The following is a 23,284-nucleotide window of genomic DNA, read 5'->3' as shown; positions in this document are numbered from 1 at the left end:
TGTTGCACACATTTGAGTTGCACGTTAAACATATTAGGCACAAGAATGCCATTTGAACTCTGCAGAACTGTGTAAGCATGCTAAAGCCGGCACAGCAGTGAGACTGTATCTGTGGGGTGCCTGTTCAGCTGGAGAATAATGGAGCTCTAAAAGGACATCTCTGTATGAAACTCTCTGGAATAACAAAGTGTGCCAGGTTTGGGGCAGCTGCCGCAGGATCTTTTTCATGGCAGGTTCCCATGCCTTTAGTTGTTGCAGGCCAAACAGAAAATTCAACATCTGCAGTTTCTCACTCAAACCATCTCTAAGTTGAAAACAGGGCAGGCTATATGATGAGGCAGTGAGGCACCTGCCTCAGGCAGCAGGTGCTGAGGTGTGGTGAGTGGCCAGACCTGTGAGTGTCATGTGTCCCCAATGCTAGCCTGCAGTCCTCAAGCACAGGGAGCATATTGTTCATTCACCAGTAATGGGGTAAGATTCAACTATCAGTCCAGTTGGCTTTTGTATATACCTTGGGGGAGGCTGCCCTTTTGTCCTTCACATCAGGCAGCAAAATGTCGTGAGCTGGCCCTGGTTGGAAAACACCCTTTTTTACTGTTGTCTATTGTGCTCTGTGGCGCTGTGGGTAAAAGCCTCAGCGCCTAGGGCTTGCCGATCGAAAGGTCGGCGGTTCGAATCCCCGCGGCGGGGTGCGCTCCCGTTGCTCGGTCCCAGCGTCTGCCAACCTAGCAGTTCGAAAGCACCCCCGGGTGCAAGTAGATAAATAGGGACCGCTTTCTAGCGGGAAGGTAAACGGCGTTTCCGTGTGCGGCTCTGGCTCGCCAGAGCAGCGATGTCACGCTGGTCACGTGACCCGGAAGTGTCTTCGGATAGCGCTGGCCCCCAGCCTCTTGAGTGAGATGGGCGCACAACCCGAGTCTGGCAAGACTGGCCCATACGGGCAGGGGTACCTTTGCTTTACTTTATTGTGCTCTGTTAAAGGTACAGGAACCCTTCCAATGTCTGGTTTTTTTCTAAATTGGCAATCATGGTGGATTATGAAACTTTCTCCCAATTCATGTTCAGCTGGCTCCTTCTGATTGATTTTGTTTGTAACAGAGCTGATGTTAATGCTCTCTTGTTGTTTTTAATGTGCTATTTTGGCTTTGTAAGCTGCCTTGGGGGGCTCCTGTGGTTCTAAAAAATGAATGTTTGACTAAATAAACCCAAGTGAACAGCGCTCAGACAACAGCTGAAGCAGTCTTCTGTATTGGGGAGTCTGCTGCTGCAGCGGTTCCGCTGAGCGAATTGCTCCTTAGAACTTAAAAGAGGAGCCTCTGCTCAAACCTGCCATTAGAATTCGTCACTTTTATTTAACACCATCTCAGTACACGGGGCCTTACAAGAATACAACCTAAAATATAAAAATAGATTCAGGGAAACAGCAGCTGAAGGCAAGGGAAACGAAGCAGGCGGGGGTGTGTGTGCAAATTAGGTAAGCGCATGCAAATATTTCAATTAGACAATTACACGCGGAGGGACTAGATGTTTTTGTTGGACTGCAATTCCCATTATCCTTGGCCGTTAGTCACGCTAGCCGGGGCTGATGGGAGTTGGAGTCCAAAAAAAAAAATCGGGCCGGCTTCCCCGCTTCAGCTTTAAATGCTAACAGAGCTGCTGACGTACCGCCCCAGTTCCCTCTGCCCGAATGTGCAGCGGCTCGGGGGCGGCCTCAACCATTTAAATAGCCCCTTACTAAAGCGCCTTCTCTTTTCGAAAGCCCAGCCCTGCCCCGTCCTCCTCTTTCCCGTCATCCTCAGCGCCCATGTCCGCTACGCCCCGCGCTCCCGACGGCTCTTCTCTCCCGTCCCGTGATGCCTCGCGCCGCGAGTGGAACAGGCGCAAGATGGCGGCTGAGCGGCAGGTGGTCAGCGGCGGTAGCGGCCGTGGAGGTGGTGGAAGCGGCGGAGGCAACAGCGGAGGCTCCGCGGCGGGCCTAGAGGAGAACAAGGAGAATGAGAAGCCGAAACCGGGCGGCCTCGGCGATAGCCTGGGCCTGGAAAGTATCCTGCCGGCATGACGGGGTTTGGGGAGGGCTTAGTGGGGACGTGTCACTTAAGCGAGCGGCGCAGCCCTCCATGCAGCCCTGGCCTCTGGCCCTCAGGAAGCCTCTGGCCCCTTCGGCCTCCGTGGGCCTTTCTCCCGCTGCCTCCCCCTCGCTCTTTACAGGGCTGGGGATGTGGCTGTCGGAGAAGGGGCCACTGGCAGATTTCCTAATGGGCATTAGCGGGAGCAGCTGACGTGGACCTTAGGGATGCAGAGCAGCATATTAGTAATTAATAAAAAATTTATTATATATACCCCGCCCATCTTAGCTTTACATTAGGGTACAGTTTCAGCCAGGCGTTATGGGGTGGTCGGGTTTTTTTTTGTTGGGGGGGGGGGGCTGTTACTCCTTGAGATTTTGACAGAATGGATATGGGATCCAGCAACATATGGCATATTTAAGAAGAACTTTCTCTTTCCACTACCACCCCCTAAACAGCCTGGATTTGCAGGCCACGCCTGTTTCTGAAAGGCTCCGTGTGGAATTTATTTTGTGGCAGTGGGCCATGGCAGACTTATTACCTGGAAAAAAAGCAGTGTTGAAATGTGAAATCCGTGTGCAGTTTGTAGCAAAGATAGCTGAGCAGGGATTCTGAGTCCTGCTTACCGATCTCTTTTTGGAGGAAAGAGTTATTCTTTAGAATTATTTGGTTTCATATACATTTTTCGGGGGGGGGGGTATTTCCTTTGTAATCTGCTCCATATAGCAGATTATAGAAGTACTGCTAAGTTCTTTTGACTGATATAGCAGTCCTGTGCTGTTGGACATTGTGGAGAAGCATTCATAACTGCTATATAAAAATGAAATGTTATACTGTGGAAAGAAATCCAGGCCCAAAGTGTTATTTTGCTAAACTTTGTGGATCTTTTGGTGAAATTTATTTTTCCTTGTGTTACCAGCATATGTAACACTTTACCAAGCAATACAAGTTTAAAATAAAAACTTCGACAAAGTCATTGCACCTATATGCTTACAATTTAGACAGTGGGAGAGACAAGAGGCCATTGTTGTGGAATAGATATACTCTGATATAGAGTGAAATAGTTGTTTATGGATTGATGCACGCAGCATCCAATTGTTAGAGGAACAAAGGTCAGTGTTTGAAAGTTAATTCGGTGATTGGGATTAAATGTAACTGGTGATCATGTAGAAATGTGTTGTGTGCAGCAGAAAATTTAACAGTCCCTGAAAATAATTTAAAGGCATACTTTTTGCCTCCTTCTCCAGAGCTACCACTAAATACTGCAAAGTGTTCATAGTGGACAGTTGTAGCAGTTCATTGAAACCTACTGGAAAGTATACCATTTCAGAAATTCAATATCCCAAACTGTGCAATTGCCACATGCAGTATTAGCTATCTTGAAATAAGGAGAGCATTTATGCTTGCTTGCTATTGTGCTCTGCCCTTTGTTTTGCTAATTGGCTGACTTCCATAAATATTAAGATTTAATAAATATCTTGGTTTCTGTGGATTCAGGAAGAGGGAACCTGTAGTTCATGCTTTTTATATTGTGCGTTTGGAGCCTAGAAAGGTTGATTTTTTAAATTTTTTATTAAGAACTGATCAGAAGACCCAATGAATTTTTGATGCTTCATTATTTTTTAAGTGTTTACTCTTCTTGCATTACTGAAAATGCAGATGGGAAATGTAAAGTAGAGACTACTTTTTGGCTTCTTTTTGAATTTATCTGTACACTTACTACTCCTACTATACTCATTGGCCTATCTGTACCAGTTTTTATTTTGTAACTGTAATAAATCAGGTCAGTTAATCTCACAAATTAATGATTATGATTGCAGTCCTCGATACAGTTAACTGGAAGTAAGCCCCATTGAACTTTATCTCATCAAATATCTCTTTATAAATATATAAGGAACCATTGGGTTTCCTAAAATATAGCTTAATTGAATTTAAACAGTGATCTTCAAGCCAACATTGATATATACAGTTGTATTGGCTTTCCAGTGAATTCTACTTGTGGTAATCTGTAAAACTTATTTTGTTTAACACTTTCCCAGTTCAGAAATAAGTATCAGTGTAATATTACAAAATAGAAAATTAGTTATTTACATGTGCTCCAAATAACAGCTGTCATTTTAATGATACATCTTTAGCATCCTGTTTAACGTTTCCTTAACAAGTTCTTCAGTCCTTCAGATTGTTAAGGAATCGCAACAGCAACATGGGTTACGGCATGGTGATTTTCAGAGATACAGGTTGGTATACTAGGAATAACGAACGGGAATGATTTGCAGCCAATGTCCTTTTGTCTTTATTTAAATGACTAGGTCTAAACAGATGCTAGTTCTTTCTGCAGTTTTAGCAGGGCTGCCATATTTCAAAAAGTGAAAATCTGGACACAAAAGTTGTTGAGCTGCTTCTCCCCCCACCCCTAAAGTTGTTGAGCTTTTTAAAGTTTTGCCCAAAATTGTTGAGCTTCTTTAAAAAAAGCAAAAACTTTTGAGCTACTTTTATTGAAATTCACCAAAATCTACACTACCAACATGGGCTGCCATACAACTGGGTTTCCCTGGACATTTCCGCGATTTCCGCCCAGACACTGTTTATAACGGCTATGTCTGGGAAATTCCAGACATATGGCAAACCTAGTTTTAGAGTACCTGTTCCTTCCACTTCTTTATGAAAATTTATATCTACTTAACGTTTAAAGATACTTCCCCATTTATTTGAATCGTTAAATTGTTGGGTGGCTTTTTTCTTCAATTCTATAAAGCACTAGCATGGGTGTTGCATATAATTTATATAACACAGCTTTTACAGGTGTGTAGTAAAGGTAAAGGGACCCCTGACCATTAGGTCCAGTCGTGGCCGACTCTGGGGTTGCGGCGCTCACCTCGCTTTATTGGCCAAGGGAGCTGGTGTACAGCTTCCGGGTCATGTGGCCAGCATGACTAAGCTGCTTCTGGCGAACCAGAGCAGCGCATGGAAACGCCGTTTACCTTCCCGCCGGAGCGGTACCTATTTATCTACTTGCACTTTGACGTGCTTTCAAACTGCTAGGTTGGCAGGAGCAGGGACAGAGCAACGGGAGCTCACCCCGTTGCGGGGATTCGAACCGCCGACCTTCTGATTGGCAAGTCCTAGGCTCTGTGGTTTAACCCACAGCGCCACCCGCGTCCCCTACAGGTGTGTAGAGGAGTATGCAAAACACTGAATGGAAAGCTACTTACTCAGAACTCGTGTGTTACCTAGGCACTAAAGGCTTCATTTCCATAAGCCATTTGGTGCACCACTCTAAATCAGCTGCTTTGTGGTTCCATTCAGTTCTGTAAATCTGTCATGTAGGCTGCCAAGATTTCCTGATTATTAACATTTTGGCTATGACTACTATCTTCCACTGTAAAAACTGATGACAGCCACACATGGTGCCCTCTAATATATGAAATGTATTATAGCTCTAGGTTTGTTTTTACTGTCCTCCTCTTTCTTAGTCAAATAGGAGGCAAAAAATGGAATTCAACATTGTGTAAATCCTATCCTTCTGTTAGTGCAAGCTTGCCAGACAGAACAAACTCCCATCCCCTCCTTCCACACACTGTTCTGGGGATTCTCCTTGCCTTCCCAAGCAAAGTGGGGAGGGGGAACCCCACTAGGCTAGCAGGGCTTGTTGCATTGGCTCCTGGAACCTATTTAGTTGAATCCAGCCCAAGTTCTATTCTTTGTAACAACTAAAAAGTTGTGGTTTTTCTCTTCAGAGGTTACTGCTCCCGACGACTAAGAAGACTCAGAAAAACTCTTAACTTCAAGATGGGAAATAGGCACAAGTTCACAGGCAAGAAAGTAACAGAAGAACTTTTATCTGACAACAGGTACTAGGATGCTCAATAGCTGTGCTGATTTTTTTATTTTTTATTTGCCAAAAGGGGCAGGTAAAGTTATAAGCTTCTGGTTATATCTCTCAATCAGAAACCTCCAGTAGTAAAGGGAAATGGTGCCGCATGCTTATATCAATTGCTTTTGACTAAATGTACCTTAGCAGTGCTATTCCCCCATCACCATGGGTGACATTATTCAACTGTGTGCTGCAGATTTGGGGTTCTGGTGAGGAGAGGAGAGAACTGTTCAACTTCAAAACACCATATTTTTCGCTCTATAAGACACACTTCCCCCCTCCTAAAAAGTAAGGGGAAATGTGTGTGCATCTTATGGAGCGAATGCAGGCTGCACAGCTATTGCTGAAGCCAGAAGAGCAAGAGGGATTGGTGCGCATCAATCCCTCTTGCTCTCCTGGCTTCAGGGATAGCCATGCAAAGCCTCTTGAGCGCAGCCGGAGCGCTCCTGCCTCTTCGTTCAAGAGGCTTTGTGTTGCTTTCTTGTTTCTTGTTTTCCTCCTCTAAAAACTAGGTGCGTCTCATAGTTGGGTGCGTCTTATAGAGCAAAAAATACGGTAGGCAGCCCTGCTCAGTATTATAAAAATGTTTTGAAGCGGATTACTGATCTTTTTCCCCTTTAAATGTAGTGACTTGGAAATCAGTATCCTGACTACCAGACTTCAGTATGCATATTTGTATGCTAATTTCTTTGTGGGCAGGTGGGCAAAATGCCATCTTTGTTTCTTTCTACTTTGTTGTGGGATCGGATTTGTTGGGTTAACTGTTGGGATTCTTTAGATAAAATGGGATTTGAGTATCAAGATTCCACATATTTGAATGAAAAAGTTCAGAAGCTAATTTGGAGCTACCCCCTTTCCTGTGTTGGTCATTGCTAGTCCAAGGAGCAGCATAGGACCTCGTAAGTTCAGTGTGGATGGCACAGTCCAAAACAGGGACCACAGCCAACCTCAAAACAATTTGCTCAAGGTACCTGTACCACCTCCAGGTTTTTACACTACATCTGAAACTGAGGTTGGTTATTTATTTATTTATACATACATACTATGTATAGTCGTACCTTGTAAGTCGAACAGAATCTGTTCCAGTACTCCGTTCGACTTCCAAAATGTTCGAAAACCAAATCGCGGCTTCTGCAGGAAGGTCCTGCAGCCAATCAGAAGCCCTGCTGGATGTTTGGCTTCCAAAAATATTTTGCAAACCGGAACAGTCACTTCTGGGTTTGCCATGTTCAGGAACCAAAACATTCGGGAACTAAACTGTTCGAAAACCAAGGTACGACGTTATATGCCATTTAAGAAATAAAATAAAGGAATAAAAACACACATACCAATACAATAAATTGAATACAACTTGTATGAATATCAATAACATTTGACAACTAAAACAATTAGACATCAACAAAGCAGGTTTTTTTTAAAAATAAATAAATAGGCAGTTTCCCTACAAATTTTAAGTTACGCAAAAGGAGAATGGTCTTCAGGATGTGCGATCAAGACTTTAAAGGTGATAGGGTAGATAAATCTGTCCTAACCACAGCAGAACTTGTTCCATGGGTTTTTATTGCCCAGGTGAAATAAAGGAAAGAACTTTGTTTGGAATAGGTTTTTAAGCTGTCTTTACTTTTCTTACACTAGATACTTGCTCTTGATTCTGATGGATGCCGAGAGAGCCTGGAGTTATGCTATGCAGCTTAAGCAGGAAGCCAACACAGAACCTCGCAAACGATTCCACTTGTTATCTCGCCTGCGCAAAGCAGTAAAACATGCTGAGGAGCTGGAGCGCCTGTGTGAAAGCAACCGCGTGGATGCCAAGACCAAGCTGGAAGCTCAGGTTACTGCTAACTTTCAAAACCCTTTTATAGCATAGAAGATATAAACTGACATTTTGTTTTGTGTTGGATAAATGAATCTGAATTGTAAATAATGTTAAAACTTCCTGTGGAGATTAGGTTAGGAATGTCCAGTATATTCGTAGCGACTTTTTAAGCCCAAGTTAAATAACAGTTTCACTGAATCAGAATAGTGGTCTGTGAAGTTTGAGACAGATCATTAATCTGAAAACCAGTACAGAAAATGGGGAAAGAAAGCAGATAGCAGCTAATCTTAGACAGGAGTCTGGTTGGGTTCAGCCCATAGAATGTTTCCAGCTGGCCGATATGTATGCTGCTTAGCCAGTGCTTCCTCTTGTAGTCTACCTGAGACTAAAGGACTATAGTATGCCATAGCAGATGCAGCAAAAAGGTCAGGAGATGCAAATGCTTATTTGAAATAGCAGGCTCTGTTATTTACATATATAAGGACATGTGATGGAAGGTTGACAAGTGATATATTTGAGGATGGTGATTGGAATCCAATATAGTGCTAAGTTAATGTTTTGTCAGTGCAATAATCTTGGCTTGTGCAAAGGAACACCCTTCCCTGCACCCTGTTCCATGCAACCTCTAAATCTGTTCTAAGGGTTTTCCCAACCCTCTGGAGCAGATTTGGGGCATGTGCAGGCCATGCACAGCAAAAATAGAGAGGGAAATTGTCATGCAACTTGAAATAGTTGTGCTGATGAGATGCAGTAGTTGAACACCGCTCGGTTTTTGGAAATATCAGGCTGTAGCGTATCAATTTATGGAAGTTCAAATCTGACATTTCGCACCTTCTGTCTAGAAGGTTGAATCTTCATGCTGTCATATAGGAAGCATAGATAATTGTCCTGCCATTCACTTTCAACTTTAGGCTGAGAAACAGGAAGGAGGTATCAGCCTGTTTGGAAGAACTCTATAAAGTTTGGAAAAATAAATAACAATTATTATCTCTGCCCTAAAAAAGAAATCCCCTACTCTGGTGAGGAGTATTCTATAGTCACAGGATGTTGAGTGTCAGTTGGAACAGAAAGCCAGGGAATATTCTGCTTGAACTCCTTCCAGCTTATATTGGAGGAGGGTAAGGCTGGCTGGCTGGCTGGAAACCTGAACAGGAACACTCCTGCTAGGAGGTTAAGGTGCACTGCAACATTTTGCGGTATATCTTCTGATGTAGCAACCATTACCTAATATTTCCAGTGGAACTCTCATATATAAAATGAGCCTTTTCTGGGAATGGTCAGACAGTAGCAGGGATAAGGACTTGGGTCTCTTTGTTTCACCTGTGGTATTCTCCCCAGGTCACATCTTGCACCAGCCCTGCTTTCTTCTTTCAGTGTTTATTAGAGTCCTTGAACTCTAATAAATGCTGCTTCCTTTTTGGGGGTGAAGCATAGGGAGGGGTGTGTGTGTGTGTGTATAAACTAGCCTATTGCATAAAGGTAAAATTCACATTTGCTGTTCTTCTCATTTTTGCCTCTGGTGCTGCCAACTCCTGGCATGCTACCCCAGGAAGGTTGCCCAGAAATGAATGCAGCCCTCTTGTTAAACTAAGCCCCCGCAGGGCTATAACCTACAAGGGATGGGGCTTTCATTTTTACAAATCCTGGGATTCCTTGATTGAGGCAGAACCAAGAAGAGTGAGGTGGGAGTTTGGGGCCTAGCTTGTGTATTTAGTGAATAGGAAACTGACTGTCGGCAGAGCACAGAAAAAACCCAAGAAAGAATAAAAAATTGCTGTGCTGAGTCAGGGTAAAATTCTACCTAGTCTAGCACTGTGTCTAAAAATACCTGAAACTTACAAGTGATTCTCAGCATCTGGTAATTGGGCTTCCTCAGTGCATTCCATTTTTAGCTGCCTGAGCTAATAGCAATTGATAAACACATCCTTTGGAATTTGTTCCAAAAATATTATCTATGCTAGAATCCTTCTATATGCTGATTTGTGACTTATCACACCCAGGCAGCTATTTGACTCTGGCAGCTTAATGATTTACTTATTATAGTGCACATGTTCTTTCATTTACCTGAATACCCTCTGTGTGGTGGTGTAGCATGAATACTTGCGCAACAACTGGCCAGTAAGTGCTACAAGTCTTAGTAACGTGTCTTTCAAAACAGCATCACATAATTTCTAAAGCCTTTTCACTTGGGGTTAGGTTTCTGAAAACATGAATTCAAAACATGAATGTATAACTTGTACGATGTATGTAGTGATGTAAATGTTAGGGCTGAATGCCAGGTTTACTATATGAATGCTTGTCGTGGTATTTGAGGTAATGTAGGCAACCGGGGGAAAGAATAGTGTTCAGGCAAGTTGCCAGTCTCTGCTGGCTGTATTCTTGCTGGCTGTAGACTAAGACTGTACTATTGCACCGACTAATAGGCACCTCTCCTTGATTTACAGGCATATACAGCATACCTCACAGGTATGCTCCGCTTTGAGCGCCAGGAATGGAAAGCAGCAATGGAAGCATTCAACAAATGCAAGTGAGTTTGCCCATCCTTCCTATTGCTTTGTTAACATGAAACTGTTAAACTAATCCTATCACATGTTGATGAGTTTTTCCACGCAAATTCTTCTCTGTGTTCCAATATAAATCCCGCCCCCCATCAGTTTTGGACCCAGAGTAGTTGTCCTACTGAGTAGCATGATAATAAAGTTAAAAGGAACAAAATAAAAAACTTCCTTCCAGTAGCACCTTAGAGACCAACTAAGTTTGTTATCGGTATGAGCTTTCGTGGGCATGCACACTTCTTCAGATACTTCTTCTGAAGAAGTGTGCATGCCCATGAAAGCTCATACCAATAACAAACTTAGTTGGTCTCTAAGGTGCTACTGGAAGGAAGTTTTTAATTTGTTTCGACTACAGCAGACCAACACGGCTACCTACCTGTAACTAAAGTTAAAAGGCCTTTGTAAGAACAGCTCAGTACTGTTAACAGTAATTTATTTTAAAGAGAAAGGACTGTCATTGTTGTAAAATAGTAACTATTAAGTTTTTATCTTTCTGCTGCAGAACCATATATGAAAAGCTGGCTAGTGCTTTCACAGATGAGCAGGCTATACTATATAATCAGCGAGTGGAGGAGATCTCCCCAAATATTCGTTATTGTGCTTATAATATTGGTAAGTAAACCAAGAAAAAACATATTTTAAAAGACTGCTCGTACTGTTTACATTTGCTGGCCTGCCAAAAGAGATCGAAGGGGCAATACATACTTAAGCATATTCTTGGTGCACCGTTTAAAGTCCAGAGTGTCCCTCAGCTTGATGTTTTGGTAATTTCTGCTTTTATTGGGAATAGTTCTGCCTGTCATAATTGCAAAAAAGAGCTTGAAAATGCGCTGGAGAACACAGAAAGCTGAGAAAACAAGAATCAAAATTGGGCTTTAATGGTTATGAGTTGGATCTAGGTGCTTGCCCCCCCCCCCCACTTCTATGCAGTAATTAATATCCCAATTTTTCCATTACTTACTTTGATCTTGGGGCAGAAAATACTTGACAAAAACCTAGTCATTTAAAATAAAGTCCAAAGTACATGTGTCTTGCAGTTTTTTCCTGAAGAAGCTGCTAAAGCTGCAATCTTCACGTGAGGAGGATCTTACCCTTCTCTTTCCAGCATTTTTTTTCCTGCTGAAAATTACCACCCCATGTGCTTTCTCCTCACAGAAACAGCAGTACTTTTTCCTTTATAGATAAAAAATTGGTAGCTTTTAATGTGAAAGGTTTGAGAAATCCCCCCATGTTCTGTCTTCTACCACAGATGAAACTACTTGCAACTGAATAATATGTAACTTTCCTTTAAGAACGAAGGTTTGTAAATTTGGGGGTCCTTGTGCATAGTCAGCATCTCTTTTTAGCATGGGCTGAAAATATTATTATGAGAATTATTTATTATTATTTATTGAATTTATATACCGCCCTATACCCGAAGGTCTCAGGGCGGTTCACAGAAAAGATCAACATGAAAACCACAATATATACAATCAAAATAAAAACAACAACCCAATAACCCCAAATAGCCAGTAACCACAGAGTTGCCTTTCTCAGCCCACTGTTGCAAATTGGCATTTATCATTACAGCATATCTGTTTCGTGCATACATATTCAGGACACAAATGTAACATGTTGCTCTCAGTGTTCTTTACATTTACTTCACAATCACAAGGCTTGGAATTGTTTTCTCACAATGTAACAAAATGTGCTGGATCACATATTGTGCACTTCTATTTGTTTCTTAGGTGACCAGTCTGCTATTAGTGAGCTTATGCAAATGAGACTGAGATCTGGAGGCACTGAGGGGCTTCTTGCTGAAAAACTTGAGGTAATCTGTTTTCTTTTTTAAAAAAGAGCTTTTTTTTGCAGAAGTTTGCATAAGCCTGAACTTAGACCAATAGTGTCAAACTTGGATGGGCTGTAGAGAAGACTTGCCATCTAGTGTGTCTTGCAGACATGGAAAGCTATTTTTTCTGTTAAAATGAATAACATGCAGATGCCTAGCTGTGTCCTGGAAGACTTGGAACGTTCCTCTCCTCCTCCTCCTCCAACTAGCCACCTAGCAAAGCAGATACATGCCAGATACCAGATGCATATGATCACTGAAGGTGGTTTAGTCATTTGTGCTGAGTTACAAGTGCCACGGAAAACACTGGGATCCTCTAAGATCAGAACTCCCTGACATTATGATGGACAGCCCAGATCTAGATAATTTTACAAAGGCAAGGATTTTCTGACTAAGCATAATAAACAGAAGAGTCCTTAGTGGTTTTAGGAGCATTTTTTTAAAAAAAAAATTAAATATTTTGATTTCTGATAATTACTTGCCTTTAGGGGATAGGACAGATTGCTTATTAAAAAAATATGAATGTGTTATCAGATTAATTTTTTTACAACTTAAACGGGCAGATTTTATGCCTGTCGTCATGGCTGTTGCACAGATCTAAGTGAAATATTGTGGGGAATACAACCTTCTATTTGCATTTCTAAATAGTAGCTTCTCTGTTTTGCAGTCATTAATCACCCAAACCCGAGCAAAGCAGGCAGCCACTATGAGTGAGGTAGAATGGAGGGGAAGAACAGTGCCAGTGAAGATAGACAAAGTGAGGATCTTCCTGCTGGGGATGGCTGATACTGAAGCAGCTATTGCTCAGGTAAGTATAAACTCCCTGCAATCTGTCAGTGTGATTTTTACTGTAGTCAAAGTCCTGTATTCTTGTGTGTAATTAGATAGCTGTACATCATCCACTTGTGTTGGAGGCAGTGCAGATTTACGCCCAGAAATGTTGTGTAATAGAGCTGTGTGATCAGCAGGTGGTGTAGCTCACAATTTTCCAGTGTCTTGGCTGAACCTTGGCCAAAAAGAATGTAGGAGGATATAAGTGAAGTGTCTTTTCTGACCTATAATTGTCAGGATCAGGCATGTCGCCAAGTCAGTGAGTACACGTAGATTGGCTTCTGGAATTATCACATGTTGACATGCAGACACTTGCACGTACATAGCGCTCCCCAAATTTTGTCTTGGCTTACTCGTCAAACCCATTTATTGAGTTCACCACCAGCCCCTCCTGTCCCCAAACCTTATTTGTGCAGAGAACCCTGAGAAGTGTTTGGCTTTGTGTTAGGCTTTTGCAGAAGATGCAAGTAGCACCTTGCTGTTGCTGCATCTTGCCGAAGCCCAGTAGGAAGGGAAAGTAAATGTTTTCCCTCTGCAAGGAATAGGGGTGGAGGAGAAAGAAGAGGTGGCTTCTGTTATGCAAATTTTGCAAAAGTACAAGCCATGGATCGCTGCCTCTCCTCCCCCTGTTCTTGTAGAACAGAGATGTCCAACCAGTAGATCGCCATCTACTGGTAGACCCCCCAGCTGATCCTGGTAGATTGCGGCAACCTTATCGTGTACGAAAATTTACAGGGGAAAAGCTTCAAAACTGTGTGCAATCCTCCTCCAAAAAAGCTCAACAATTCTGGGCAATCCACCCACCCCACGCACGCTCCTCCCTCCAATGGCAATGGGTAGATCACTGCCAGTTTGTTTGGTTTTTTTATACTGGGAGTAGATTGCAGTCTCTTGGGAGTTGAACACGCCTGTTGTAGAATAACAAAGGGAGTGTTTACCTTCCTGTTAGGATTTGCAGGACTGCCGCTGTCTTCTGCAAAAGTCTTAACATGCAAAACTGCAGCTAACTTTCCTTTCCTTCATGGAGGAATGAGCCAGTAGCAAATGGTTGCTGCCATTTGCAGAAGCTGAATGGGAAGGGAAAGATACCACATTTTTTTCTCTATGGGAGAAGAAATAAGGAGGGCTTTCCCCTCCCCCTTTCCAGCTGGGTTTTTGTACGAAGCTGCTGCAGGGCAACCTTCAGAAGAAAAAGTGTATTTCCATTTTCTTCCCTGAAGGTACTTCTAGCTTCCCACCAGCAAAGGTTCGTTGGTGCATGTCAAATGGAGGAACAGCACTTGTTACTTGTCATGAAGTAAGCAGATTTATGGAATCCTCGTTGAGTGGATCATACATGAGTCTTATTCAGAGGCGATCCTATGAGCCAAAGCCTGGTTAAATATCCAGTTCTGACAATTGTTTTTGTACAAGTTACAAGGGAATCTCTACATGGATACACCCACGACAATATATACAAGTGTTGTTAGGCAGATGCTGAACATTATGAAGAAAATACTTTCAAGGTCTCAACTGTCAGAGAAGTAAAAACTGTAACCATGCTTCTGAATCAAGTATTTACTTATTCAAGCTATTAATCCAGTTCAAGTCTATTTTTCCTTCACTTCTGCTCTTTAAGAACCTTTGCTGATACATCCATTTCTTGAAGGAGCTTGTTATCAGTTGCAGTGCACCCAGTGCTTGTCCATAGTTATGTTTAACATGAGTGATCAATACACTCACTTCAGCCTTCTCCCCATGCCAGTCCTGAAGCTCTGTTCTCTGTCTGCTGGACGTTTTATTACTTCATCATTATTCTAGTTGGTTTCCCCTTTGCATGTCTGAAGTTGAAATACTCTCATGGGTGTTGCTGAGAATGCTGTCAGACTTGTCTAGCTTGTCTCGGTGGTGCTTCAGAGTAACCAATGTCCCTCCTTAATATTTAGAAACCACCTTTATATATACCTGAAGAATAAGCAGCATATTTTTGAAGTTTATTAATCCAGTTAACATTAGTTGGATGAGCAATTAAAGCTACTATGCCCAAACCTATCCCAAAACTGCTAGGGAGGTTTTCTGAAGGGCTGTTCAGGCTAATGAAACTAGAGAGTAATTGGCTTCTGGAGTGCAGCCCTAATCCTGCAATGCGCAAGCCATGGCTCTCAAACATGCTGATCTAATCAAATCACGCCATATACCAAGGAAGTGGAACTTTTAGCCTTCCAGAAGCTTAATCTAGGAAAGGCTGATGCTGTTAGTGGGTGGTTCCTTAAACTGGATGGGTGGGGTTCAAGCTGTTTTGGGTGGAGTCTCACACCACAAAGGAACAGGTATGCAGCTTGTGGGGTCCTTCTAGATTCCATTACTTCCTCTGGAGGTCTTGATATTTTATGATATGGCACTATATAAATAGTAATCTTCATGGTGTGGAGTGCCCTTCATCACCTGCAGTTGATGATCCAGCTGCATCTCTGTCTGGATGGGGACAGCCGAGGTTCGGTTTCTCTGGTCTGGTAGTCTATGTGGATTACTACAGTGCATTATACATGGGGTTGCCTTTGAAGATTGTGGTCTGGAACTAGACAATCTAAGCATATAACAATGATCCTGGTGGGCTCTTGGTTTTTCTTGCTCACTTCACACGGCACAGCACTGATGAAACAGTTCCAAACAGTTTTTATGAGAAACTACTATAGAAGGCCTTTTTTTCAGTGATTTGAACATAGTCACACTACTTTCCCTAGTGCATCTCAGGAAATGTTAGCCACAGGGCCAAGTTTCTACAGTTTGTTCCGCAAGCAGTGTAACATTCTGTAAAGTTTCACATGATGTTGCATTTCTGAGTTGTTAGAATTCTTAGTGTGAGCTTTTACCTCCTTTAAGATTTCAGAAAAAGTAGCAGCGGCCTAATGGATTTTCATTGTTTCTCTGGTGCTTCTTTGTTTAGGCAGAAGAAGAAGAAACTAAAGAGCGGCTGTTTGAATCCTTGCTGAGTGAGTGTCGAGATGCAATTCAAGCTGTTCGTGAAGAACTGAAACCAGATCAGGTGAGGATAAAGTATTGTCCTTGTGCATCACCTTTTAACTGAGTGCTTGAAGAAAACAAACATCTTGTGACAGACCCTGTAGGGTTCTTTATGAAATGTAATAAATTGTAGTACAGTATCTCTCAGGCTTTGAGTTTTTGTTTTATCTCTTGTGTGCTCCCCAAATAAATACAATATAGCTTTGTTCTGCTCCCAACAGAAGCAGCGGGAACACGCTTCAGAAGTGGATTCTGGAAAGGTTACTAATATCCAGTACCTGCACAGGTGGGAGACCTTCTAGATATTAATTTAGGGTTGTATCCTATGAAGTCATCCCATTTGCACATTGGAATTCCCCACCCCTTCTCTTGCCAAGCACCCACCAAATCTGTTCTGTAAGTTTGGAGAGACCTCATAACAGATTTGAAGGAGCACATAGAATGAGAAGAGGGAAGGGGAAGCTATGTTGCATGAGAAGTGCTTGTGTGGGACATACAACTCGCTTGGAGAAAACCCTCAATATTTATTTAATAGATCTTAAACTCTTAATGGCTTGTGACTGTGGATCATTCAAATCCAGCAATATAATAAACGTTTTAAATATTCCAACATTGCTAATAAGGGTTTGTAAACCAGCCAAAGTTAAACATATTCCAAACTCTGTTCTACTTGTTTGTTTTGTTGCAAATATATCAACGAGAAAAACTTTAAGGTGGTCAGACTAGAGTTCTTCAATAAACTTTTTAGGAAGGTTTGACAGTCATCTTGTTCACTTCCCCATTTTGCCTGTTAAGCTTTTATGGTATGTCCAGGTGTTTTTGAAATGGCTTTAACAAAACTCCTTTAATCATGCTTTCTAGTTATCTGACATACATCAAGCTGTCCACAGCCATCAAGCGCAATGAGAGTATGGCAAAGGCACTGCAGAAGGCGCTGCTTCAGCAGCAGCAGTCCGAGGAAGATGGCAAGCGTACACCTCGGCCTCAGGATTTGATACGCCTTTATGACATCATCTTACAGGTAATAGCAATGCAGCGGGAGGAGGTCTTCTGGTTCCATATTTCTTAATCCTTTCCTAAGTTTGCAAATCAGGATCAGAAAGCACAAGTGCTATAAAGCTGCAGGAGATCCTAATGCATTATTTGGCAACCAGAGATCACAATCCTCTGCTGAAAATTCTGTATAGCCTGTAGTAGTGCTTAAATTCTAGAGCCTCATGGTCTCAAAATGAGTCTGTTCTCCTGCCTGTTCATTCCTGCAAGTACATCTTTGCTGTGTTCATTGTCCCTAGAGGACTCCACCTCAAGCACACGGTCCCAGCTGGTCAGCATTCCAAATATTTATAGTCTTTCCTGTATTTTGAGATGCAAGTCTTTGGGGAAAATGTGGCTTCATTGTAGGGAGACTAAATTTGACGCATTTGTCACTTTCCTATATGAGCATTTACTACAGCTAGTACATAGATAATTCTGATAATTGCAGGTTATTCTTAAAGGGAGCATGTGGAAAGGGTTTAAGAAAATTCTAGTGTTTAAAAGAGTGATGCTGTAGCTTCTTTATTCAGTTATTTCATATGTTTGTGTTTCTTACTGAAGAAACAAACAATCATCCCGTGAAAACTACTGGTTTGGTTTACACATCACTCTAAGACAGACATCCCCAAACTCTGCCCTCCAGATGTTTTGGGACTACAACTCCCTAGCTAACAGGAGCAGTGGTCAGGGATGGTGGGAATTGTAGTCCCAAAATATCTGGAGGGCCGAGTTTGCCTATGCCTGGTCTAAGCCAAAGTGTGTCTTGGCGCAAGTGTTGGGGGCTCCTGGGTAGAAGAGGGTGGTGACTTTGCTTCTCCCCTGTTGTTTTGCCCCTGTTTAACCATGCTGAGCTAAGCCATAGTTTAGCTTACCACGTTGTCCAAACCCACCCTTGTAGTTTGGCTTGAGCCATGAGCCATAAACAAAGAACGTTAGTCTAGCGACACATTTGGATGACACGTTAAGCCAAAGTGTAGCTTACTTCAATACAGTGCAGCAGCGAAACAACCAGACAGCTGCACATTCACACCGAGCCATCATTTGGCTTAGTGTGGCATGTGAACCTGGGCCTCTGTCATAACAAAATACTAAATTAGTTTTTGTGAAAGATTGTCATTATTTTATTTTAACAAGATTTAGATAACATTTGATTTTAAAAACAACAACCTCTTAAGTGTTTTACAAAAAAAACAACCCTTCATTTGTGAACCACTAGTTGCATTTTTGATTTATGAAATACTATTTATATTCAAGAACTGTTTCTCTCCCCTTCCCCCTTCTGTTAATTCTCTTCTTCATAATTGAAGAATCTGGCAGAGTTGCCACAACTTCCTGGTCTGGAAGAAGATAAAGGCTACCTAAAGGAAATTGGGATAAAGACACTGGTGTATAAAGCTTACAGGTAATTCTCAAGCAAACAAGGTTACTTGATCAGTTTACCTGTAGCTAAAGAACAGCTAATATTTGAATACAGAGGCATGGATCCTAAGAACCAAGAATAGAAGGAGAAAGTATAAGTGGTGTTCTGTGAGCTCTTGTGTAAGCTGTACCAGAAGATTTCTTGCAGTGCCATTCCACAGTGTGTTGGTGATTTCATTGCAGAGTAAACAGGGGAAATACAAACTTATATAAATGTTAGAGGCCCAGAGAAAGTTCTTGCACAGAAACTTAAGCAAATAGTTATTATTTCAACACCGATTGAATTTGAAGTCACTTTCCTCAGGCAACATTCTTCTGCTAATTCAGAAGCAGCCCTTTTGTGACTAACAGAAAACCAATTATACTGAGAACTGAGTTGATTGATAACAAGAAGCAGACAAGAAATTGCTCAGCAGAGTGGGCTTCTTTTAAATTGCTTTTAAATTGTTTTTTATATCCTTTTTTATTGTTTGAACTGTTTTTAACATGAATATGAATGCACCCAATGTTGTCTTCCTATCCCACTAGGTGTTTTTTCATTGCACAGTCATATGTTCTAGTGAAGAAGTGGAGTGAAGCCCTTGTTTTGTATGATCGAGTTCTGAAATATGCCAACGAAGTCCAGGCCCAAGCTGGAACTTATAAGAACAGCTTAAAGGTATGAAACTCTCCATTCAGCATGCAGCAACTTTGTCAGTGAAAGCTCTTGAAAGACCGCGTGCAATTAGCTAGAGGCCATGTGTATACATATTTAACTGGCTCTTTAACTGCTGAGCACTAATACAATGTTTAGCTTTTGTAAATTCTTGCTCTGTAGACCTTAAGGTACAGTGCGCAAATGCAGCTGTGACTTCCAGAGACTTTCCTCTTCTTGCAGAAAATATACTGAATATATGTATCTCAATGGTACTGCCAGATGCAGGCTGTGGGGTTGGAATGGCTACTGTGGATTGTATTTGTATATGCACAGTAAATGCTTTGCTTCCTCATCTGTTGTGATTGAAGCTGCTCTGGGTGATCTTCTGTCTCTGAGGAGTTTTTGAACAGTGGTTGAAACTTGCTAATGGCATAAAACTTTTAATACCTGGAAGATGTTTTACATAATTGACCTGATTATTTAGGAGCTGCCTGATGTCCAAGAGCTGATCACTCAAGTGAATGCAGAAAAATACTCCTTGCAAGCAGCTGCCATATTAGGTGAGTGGGTTCCATTTCTTCTGTATAGATTGCTTCTCCCCTTTCAGCATTGTGAAATTGTAGCCTTTTCTCTGCGCCAGAAAAATTCTGGTTCATGCTGTGGACACCTCTTGCCTACATATATCTAGAACTCTTATCACCAAAACCATTCCCCTCTGGTACCTTTTCTGAAACCTCCACTGGCTTTCTGATGCAGCACAAATTCCTCATCCTCACTTTCAAAGGCATCAGACCTTTCTGTGACTTGTTCAGCACAACTCACAGTTCTCGGTCACTACTGAAAAGAAACCGGTGTAACTCAAGTGAACATGCATTCGTTCCTTCCTTCTGTCCCCCACTCACCTGGGTCAAATTTCAGACTGCAGTATTGATGGCACTATTACACATAAATAAATAAAAACAGGACAACTACGTATAAATCTCAAATTGCAACAGAGAATAGGAATACGTTCTTATGTGTATTTTGGAAGGAAACGCTGTGACTTGGATGCTTGTATACTATTGATGTGTTTTATAGGTAGTTGCATGGCTAGGAGCTGCATTTTCCTAAAATATTCTTGTGGCACCTTTCAGATGCAGGTGACAACCATGAGACTGAATCACCATCCCAGGTCAAGGATGGCAAGGTAAGACGGTTTTTGTAGTTAATGAGATGGAAAATAGATTATTTCAGTATAATCAGCAAACGTACTACATGTTGCAGTTTGCACAAGCATTCTTTTAGTTACACAAATTAGACAGATTGATACAAGTACATTTAATTGCAGATTTCTGCTGCTCATAGACTGGGACTTCCCCTTCCTCCCTTCTGCAGCTCCCACACACCCCAGATCTTCCCCAGAAGGTCCCCCAACCACCCAGGGCAGACTGGTGTTTTTTTTAGCAGGGGAAGCAAGGAACAGTGAAAGAGGAAGTCCCATTGGGCAAGCCAAGCCCATTCCTCATCCATAAACAGCTTTGAATTTCGTGCCATTGGACCATGAGGAATAAAAATACTTTTCAGCTGAGTTTTGTAGAATCACCCAGGCATTACACCTGAACTCTATTTAGCATGATAATGAGGACCTTCATCCAGATCTGGGAGGAAATCTGACAGCTCAGAAGCTGTTTAGAGAGAAGAAAAATGAGCGTAGAACAGGTCTAAACGTTTAACCAAGTTTGTGCAACTCTATCTACAGTTGACTCATTTTTTAGAAGCTGACAGCTTTCTGTAAGTATGCATGCACACACCCTCTCTAGCAGAGTTTAAAATACTTCCTCTTCAGGCTTAGAAGAGGAACTGTCTCGTGGTTTAAAAGAATTCTGAGGTTTCCATGGCAGTACATCTGAAATATCCATTCTTACTGTACCTGCCTCACTGACTTGGACATGTTACCCACAAAGTCAGAACTGATTGGGAAGGAGATAATAGATTCCTGCCTGGCCATTAGGCTAGACTTTACTTGGTAGCTAATTTTGTTTCAACTAATCTTATCTGAGATTTTTGTTTCCCTTGATATCAAGCCACTTTCTGAACGGTTTGAGACTTTCTGCCTGGATCCTTCTCTTGTCAGCAAGCAAGCCAGTCTGGTGCATTTCCCACCAGAATTCCAACCGATACCATGCAAGCCTTTGTTCTTTGACCTGGCTCTCAACCATGTTACTTTACCACCCCTGGAGGACAAAGTGGAGCAGAAAGCAAAGAGTGGTCTCACAGGATATATCAAGGGCATCTTTGGATTCCGGAGTTAACCGGGGCCATTCTCAAGAAGAGCGCTTTTCTTCCTGTATTTTGGGATGGCTCCAGCAGGTTCAGACCTTAACTACTTATGTCTAAAATCTGTATGGGAGGTCTTTAATAACTTCCCAGTATTCTCTTTGTTTGCACACCTGTTTTATTAGAAACTTCCCACCCTGAGAACATGCATAATGTGGTCTGTCTCCCAACATTTGAAACTGAAGGAAAGAGCTGGAGTCTCAAATCACATTTATCAATCAGTTCAGGCAGGAATAAAGCCCACTTTGTGTGGGCTGGCATATCATCATTTTGTTTTACAGCTGACATGGTACTTTTAATTTTCAAAAAGCTAACCCAGCCCTCTGGACAGTACAGAACAGAGGGGAACCAAAGGCACATATATGTCTTCAGATTTGGACTGTCTAAGCAGAGTATGCAAAAACCCACAGCTGGCTAGATATCTGTACTGCCTGCCATTTCTGACTTTTGCTTACAGCCATGTAAAGTTTTGATTTGTTTTTAACAAAAATCAGGAGCTTCAGATTTACAAAAGTCTTGGATTAAAGATATATGATGGTTAAAATCTATAAAGTAAAAATGGGATTGTTTTAGAATACACTTTAAAGCGTGTTGTATAGTCTTTCCACATTGAGGCACCACTTCTCAGAACAGAGGAATATGTTTCTCAGAGGGTCTTTCTTAGAACCTAAAAAGTCTTTTGGCTTCAGAAAGAACAAGCTACTATCATTTTATATCTTGAAAGACTCCTGACATTTCTTCAGTTTCCCTCTTCAACTTAGCTGAAAGTGGTAAATTGGGAGGGTGGTTTTGTTGCTTATTCTGTCTTTTACCTCCTTTCTGACATATTTGGTTGTTTTAGGGATTCCACTAGTGAAGAATCAAAAGTGGAGCCAATGAAATCTTAAGCAATAAAGATCTCTAGCCATGTGTTCATGGTGCATTTTTTTGTGAGAGCATTTATCTGTGCTGTGGGAATTCAAGTATCTTTATGTCAATATCATTCCCCCCCCAAAAAATATATATATATATGCATAGGCACAATTATTCTAAACATTTGTGAGCCTGAATTGTATATTTGACTTTTTTTGCAAGCTATATTACTGGTCTTAGGTAGTCTGAAATATTTGTTGGAGATGAGAGTCCTTAGCCATATTTTCGTGTTTATATTTTGTCATACTGTGCTCCAGTTTAGCTCTGTTTCTTCTTGGCATTGTTGGAAACAGTTTTGAAACTGGATTGTTCAGTTATAGAAATATTAAACAAAAACTGCTTTTCAGCCACTCAGTTAGCAAGCTGCAGAGAATTAAAATTTTCAGATTAAAGATAAATTGGGTTTAATTATACCAAAGTTATTGGATTTATGTACCATATGAAAAGAGTGCCCCACCTGTTTTAAAGAAATGCTCTTTCTGATCTGTCTATGGGAAGGGGGTTTTATAGGGAAAAAACCTATTGCAAAAGAAAAAGGAAGTAATATTTTTTAATTTTATCAAGAGATGAAATTTCACATTGAGATGCAGTAGTAAGCCAATGATTTGTTAGTTCTGTTGAAGGTTAAATGGAAATGAGATCTTTTGTCAAGTGACTGGGTCCAATCTCCTCTCTGGGGATGTGCCTATCAGTGTTTTGTTGATTGTACTTTGCTTCAAGCTCTGGTGTCGTCTTCTTTTCAGATCTGAATTAAATCTGAGAACTCTGATCCTCTTACATATGTAGCCAAACTTTCTTTTTGTTTGCATTCTACCCCACACCTGTGGGCAACTGGACACATTCTGCTCCCTCTGCTTTTGTCCTTGTTTGCTGTCACAAATGGCGACTACTTCCTTTGTGAAACATGCTATAGAATAAAGCATGTTGGTCAGACAGAAGTGAAATCCTGAAACAATAAAGGACTTATTCCTGCTTTCTAAAAGTGTAGTTGT

General features: G+C 41.6%; 1 protein-coding gene across 2 annotated transcripts; it reads left to right on the top strand.

Moving 5' to 3' along the window:
• Positions 1-1,830: 1,830 nt before the first annotated feature.
• Positions 1,831-23,069, top strand: SRP68 (signal recognition particle 68). Of its 2 annotated transcripts, XR_008328819.1 has the most exons (17): positions 1,831-2,042; positions 4,237-4,303; positions 5,804-5,917; positions 7,576-7,771; positions 10,201-10,283; positions 10,814-10,923; positions 12,039-12,121; positions 12,807-12,947; positions 15,897-15,995; positions 16,195-16,259; positions 16,835-16,994; positions 18,316-18,410; positions 18,956-19,085; positions 19,549-19,624; positions 20,198-20,250; positions 21,128-21,804; positions 21,934-23,069. XR_008328819.1 is itself a non-coding variant. In XM_053375971.1 (16 exons), exons 1-16 carry the CDS (start codon positions 1,886-1,888, stop codon positions 21,353-21,355), a joined length of 1,857 nt encoding a protein of 618 aa, XP_053231946.1. In that variant the 5' UTR covers positions 1,831-1,885; the 3' UTR covers positions 21,356-23,069. The 2 variants fall into 2 exon arrangements, 1 of the variants encoding a protein (XP_053231946.1); XM_053375971.1 differs by having other exon boundaries at positions 21,128-23,069.
• The last annotated feature ends 215 nt before the right edge of the window (positions 23,070-23,284 follow it).

This window comes from Podarcis raffonei, chromosome 2, assembly GCF_027172205.1.
Source record: "Podarcis raffonei isolate rPodRaf1 chromosome 2, rPodRaf1.pri, whole genome shotgun sequence".
NCBI classification, from domain to species: domain Eukaryota; kingdom Metazoa; phylum Chordata; class Lepidosauria; order Squamata; family Lacertidae; genus Podarcis; species Podarcis raffonei.
Note: the sequence above shows the minus strand (reverse complement) of the source record. Positions and strands in the feature narration are given on the sequence as shown.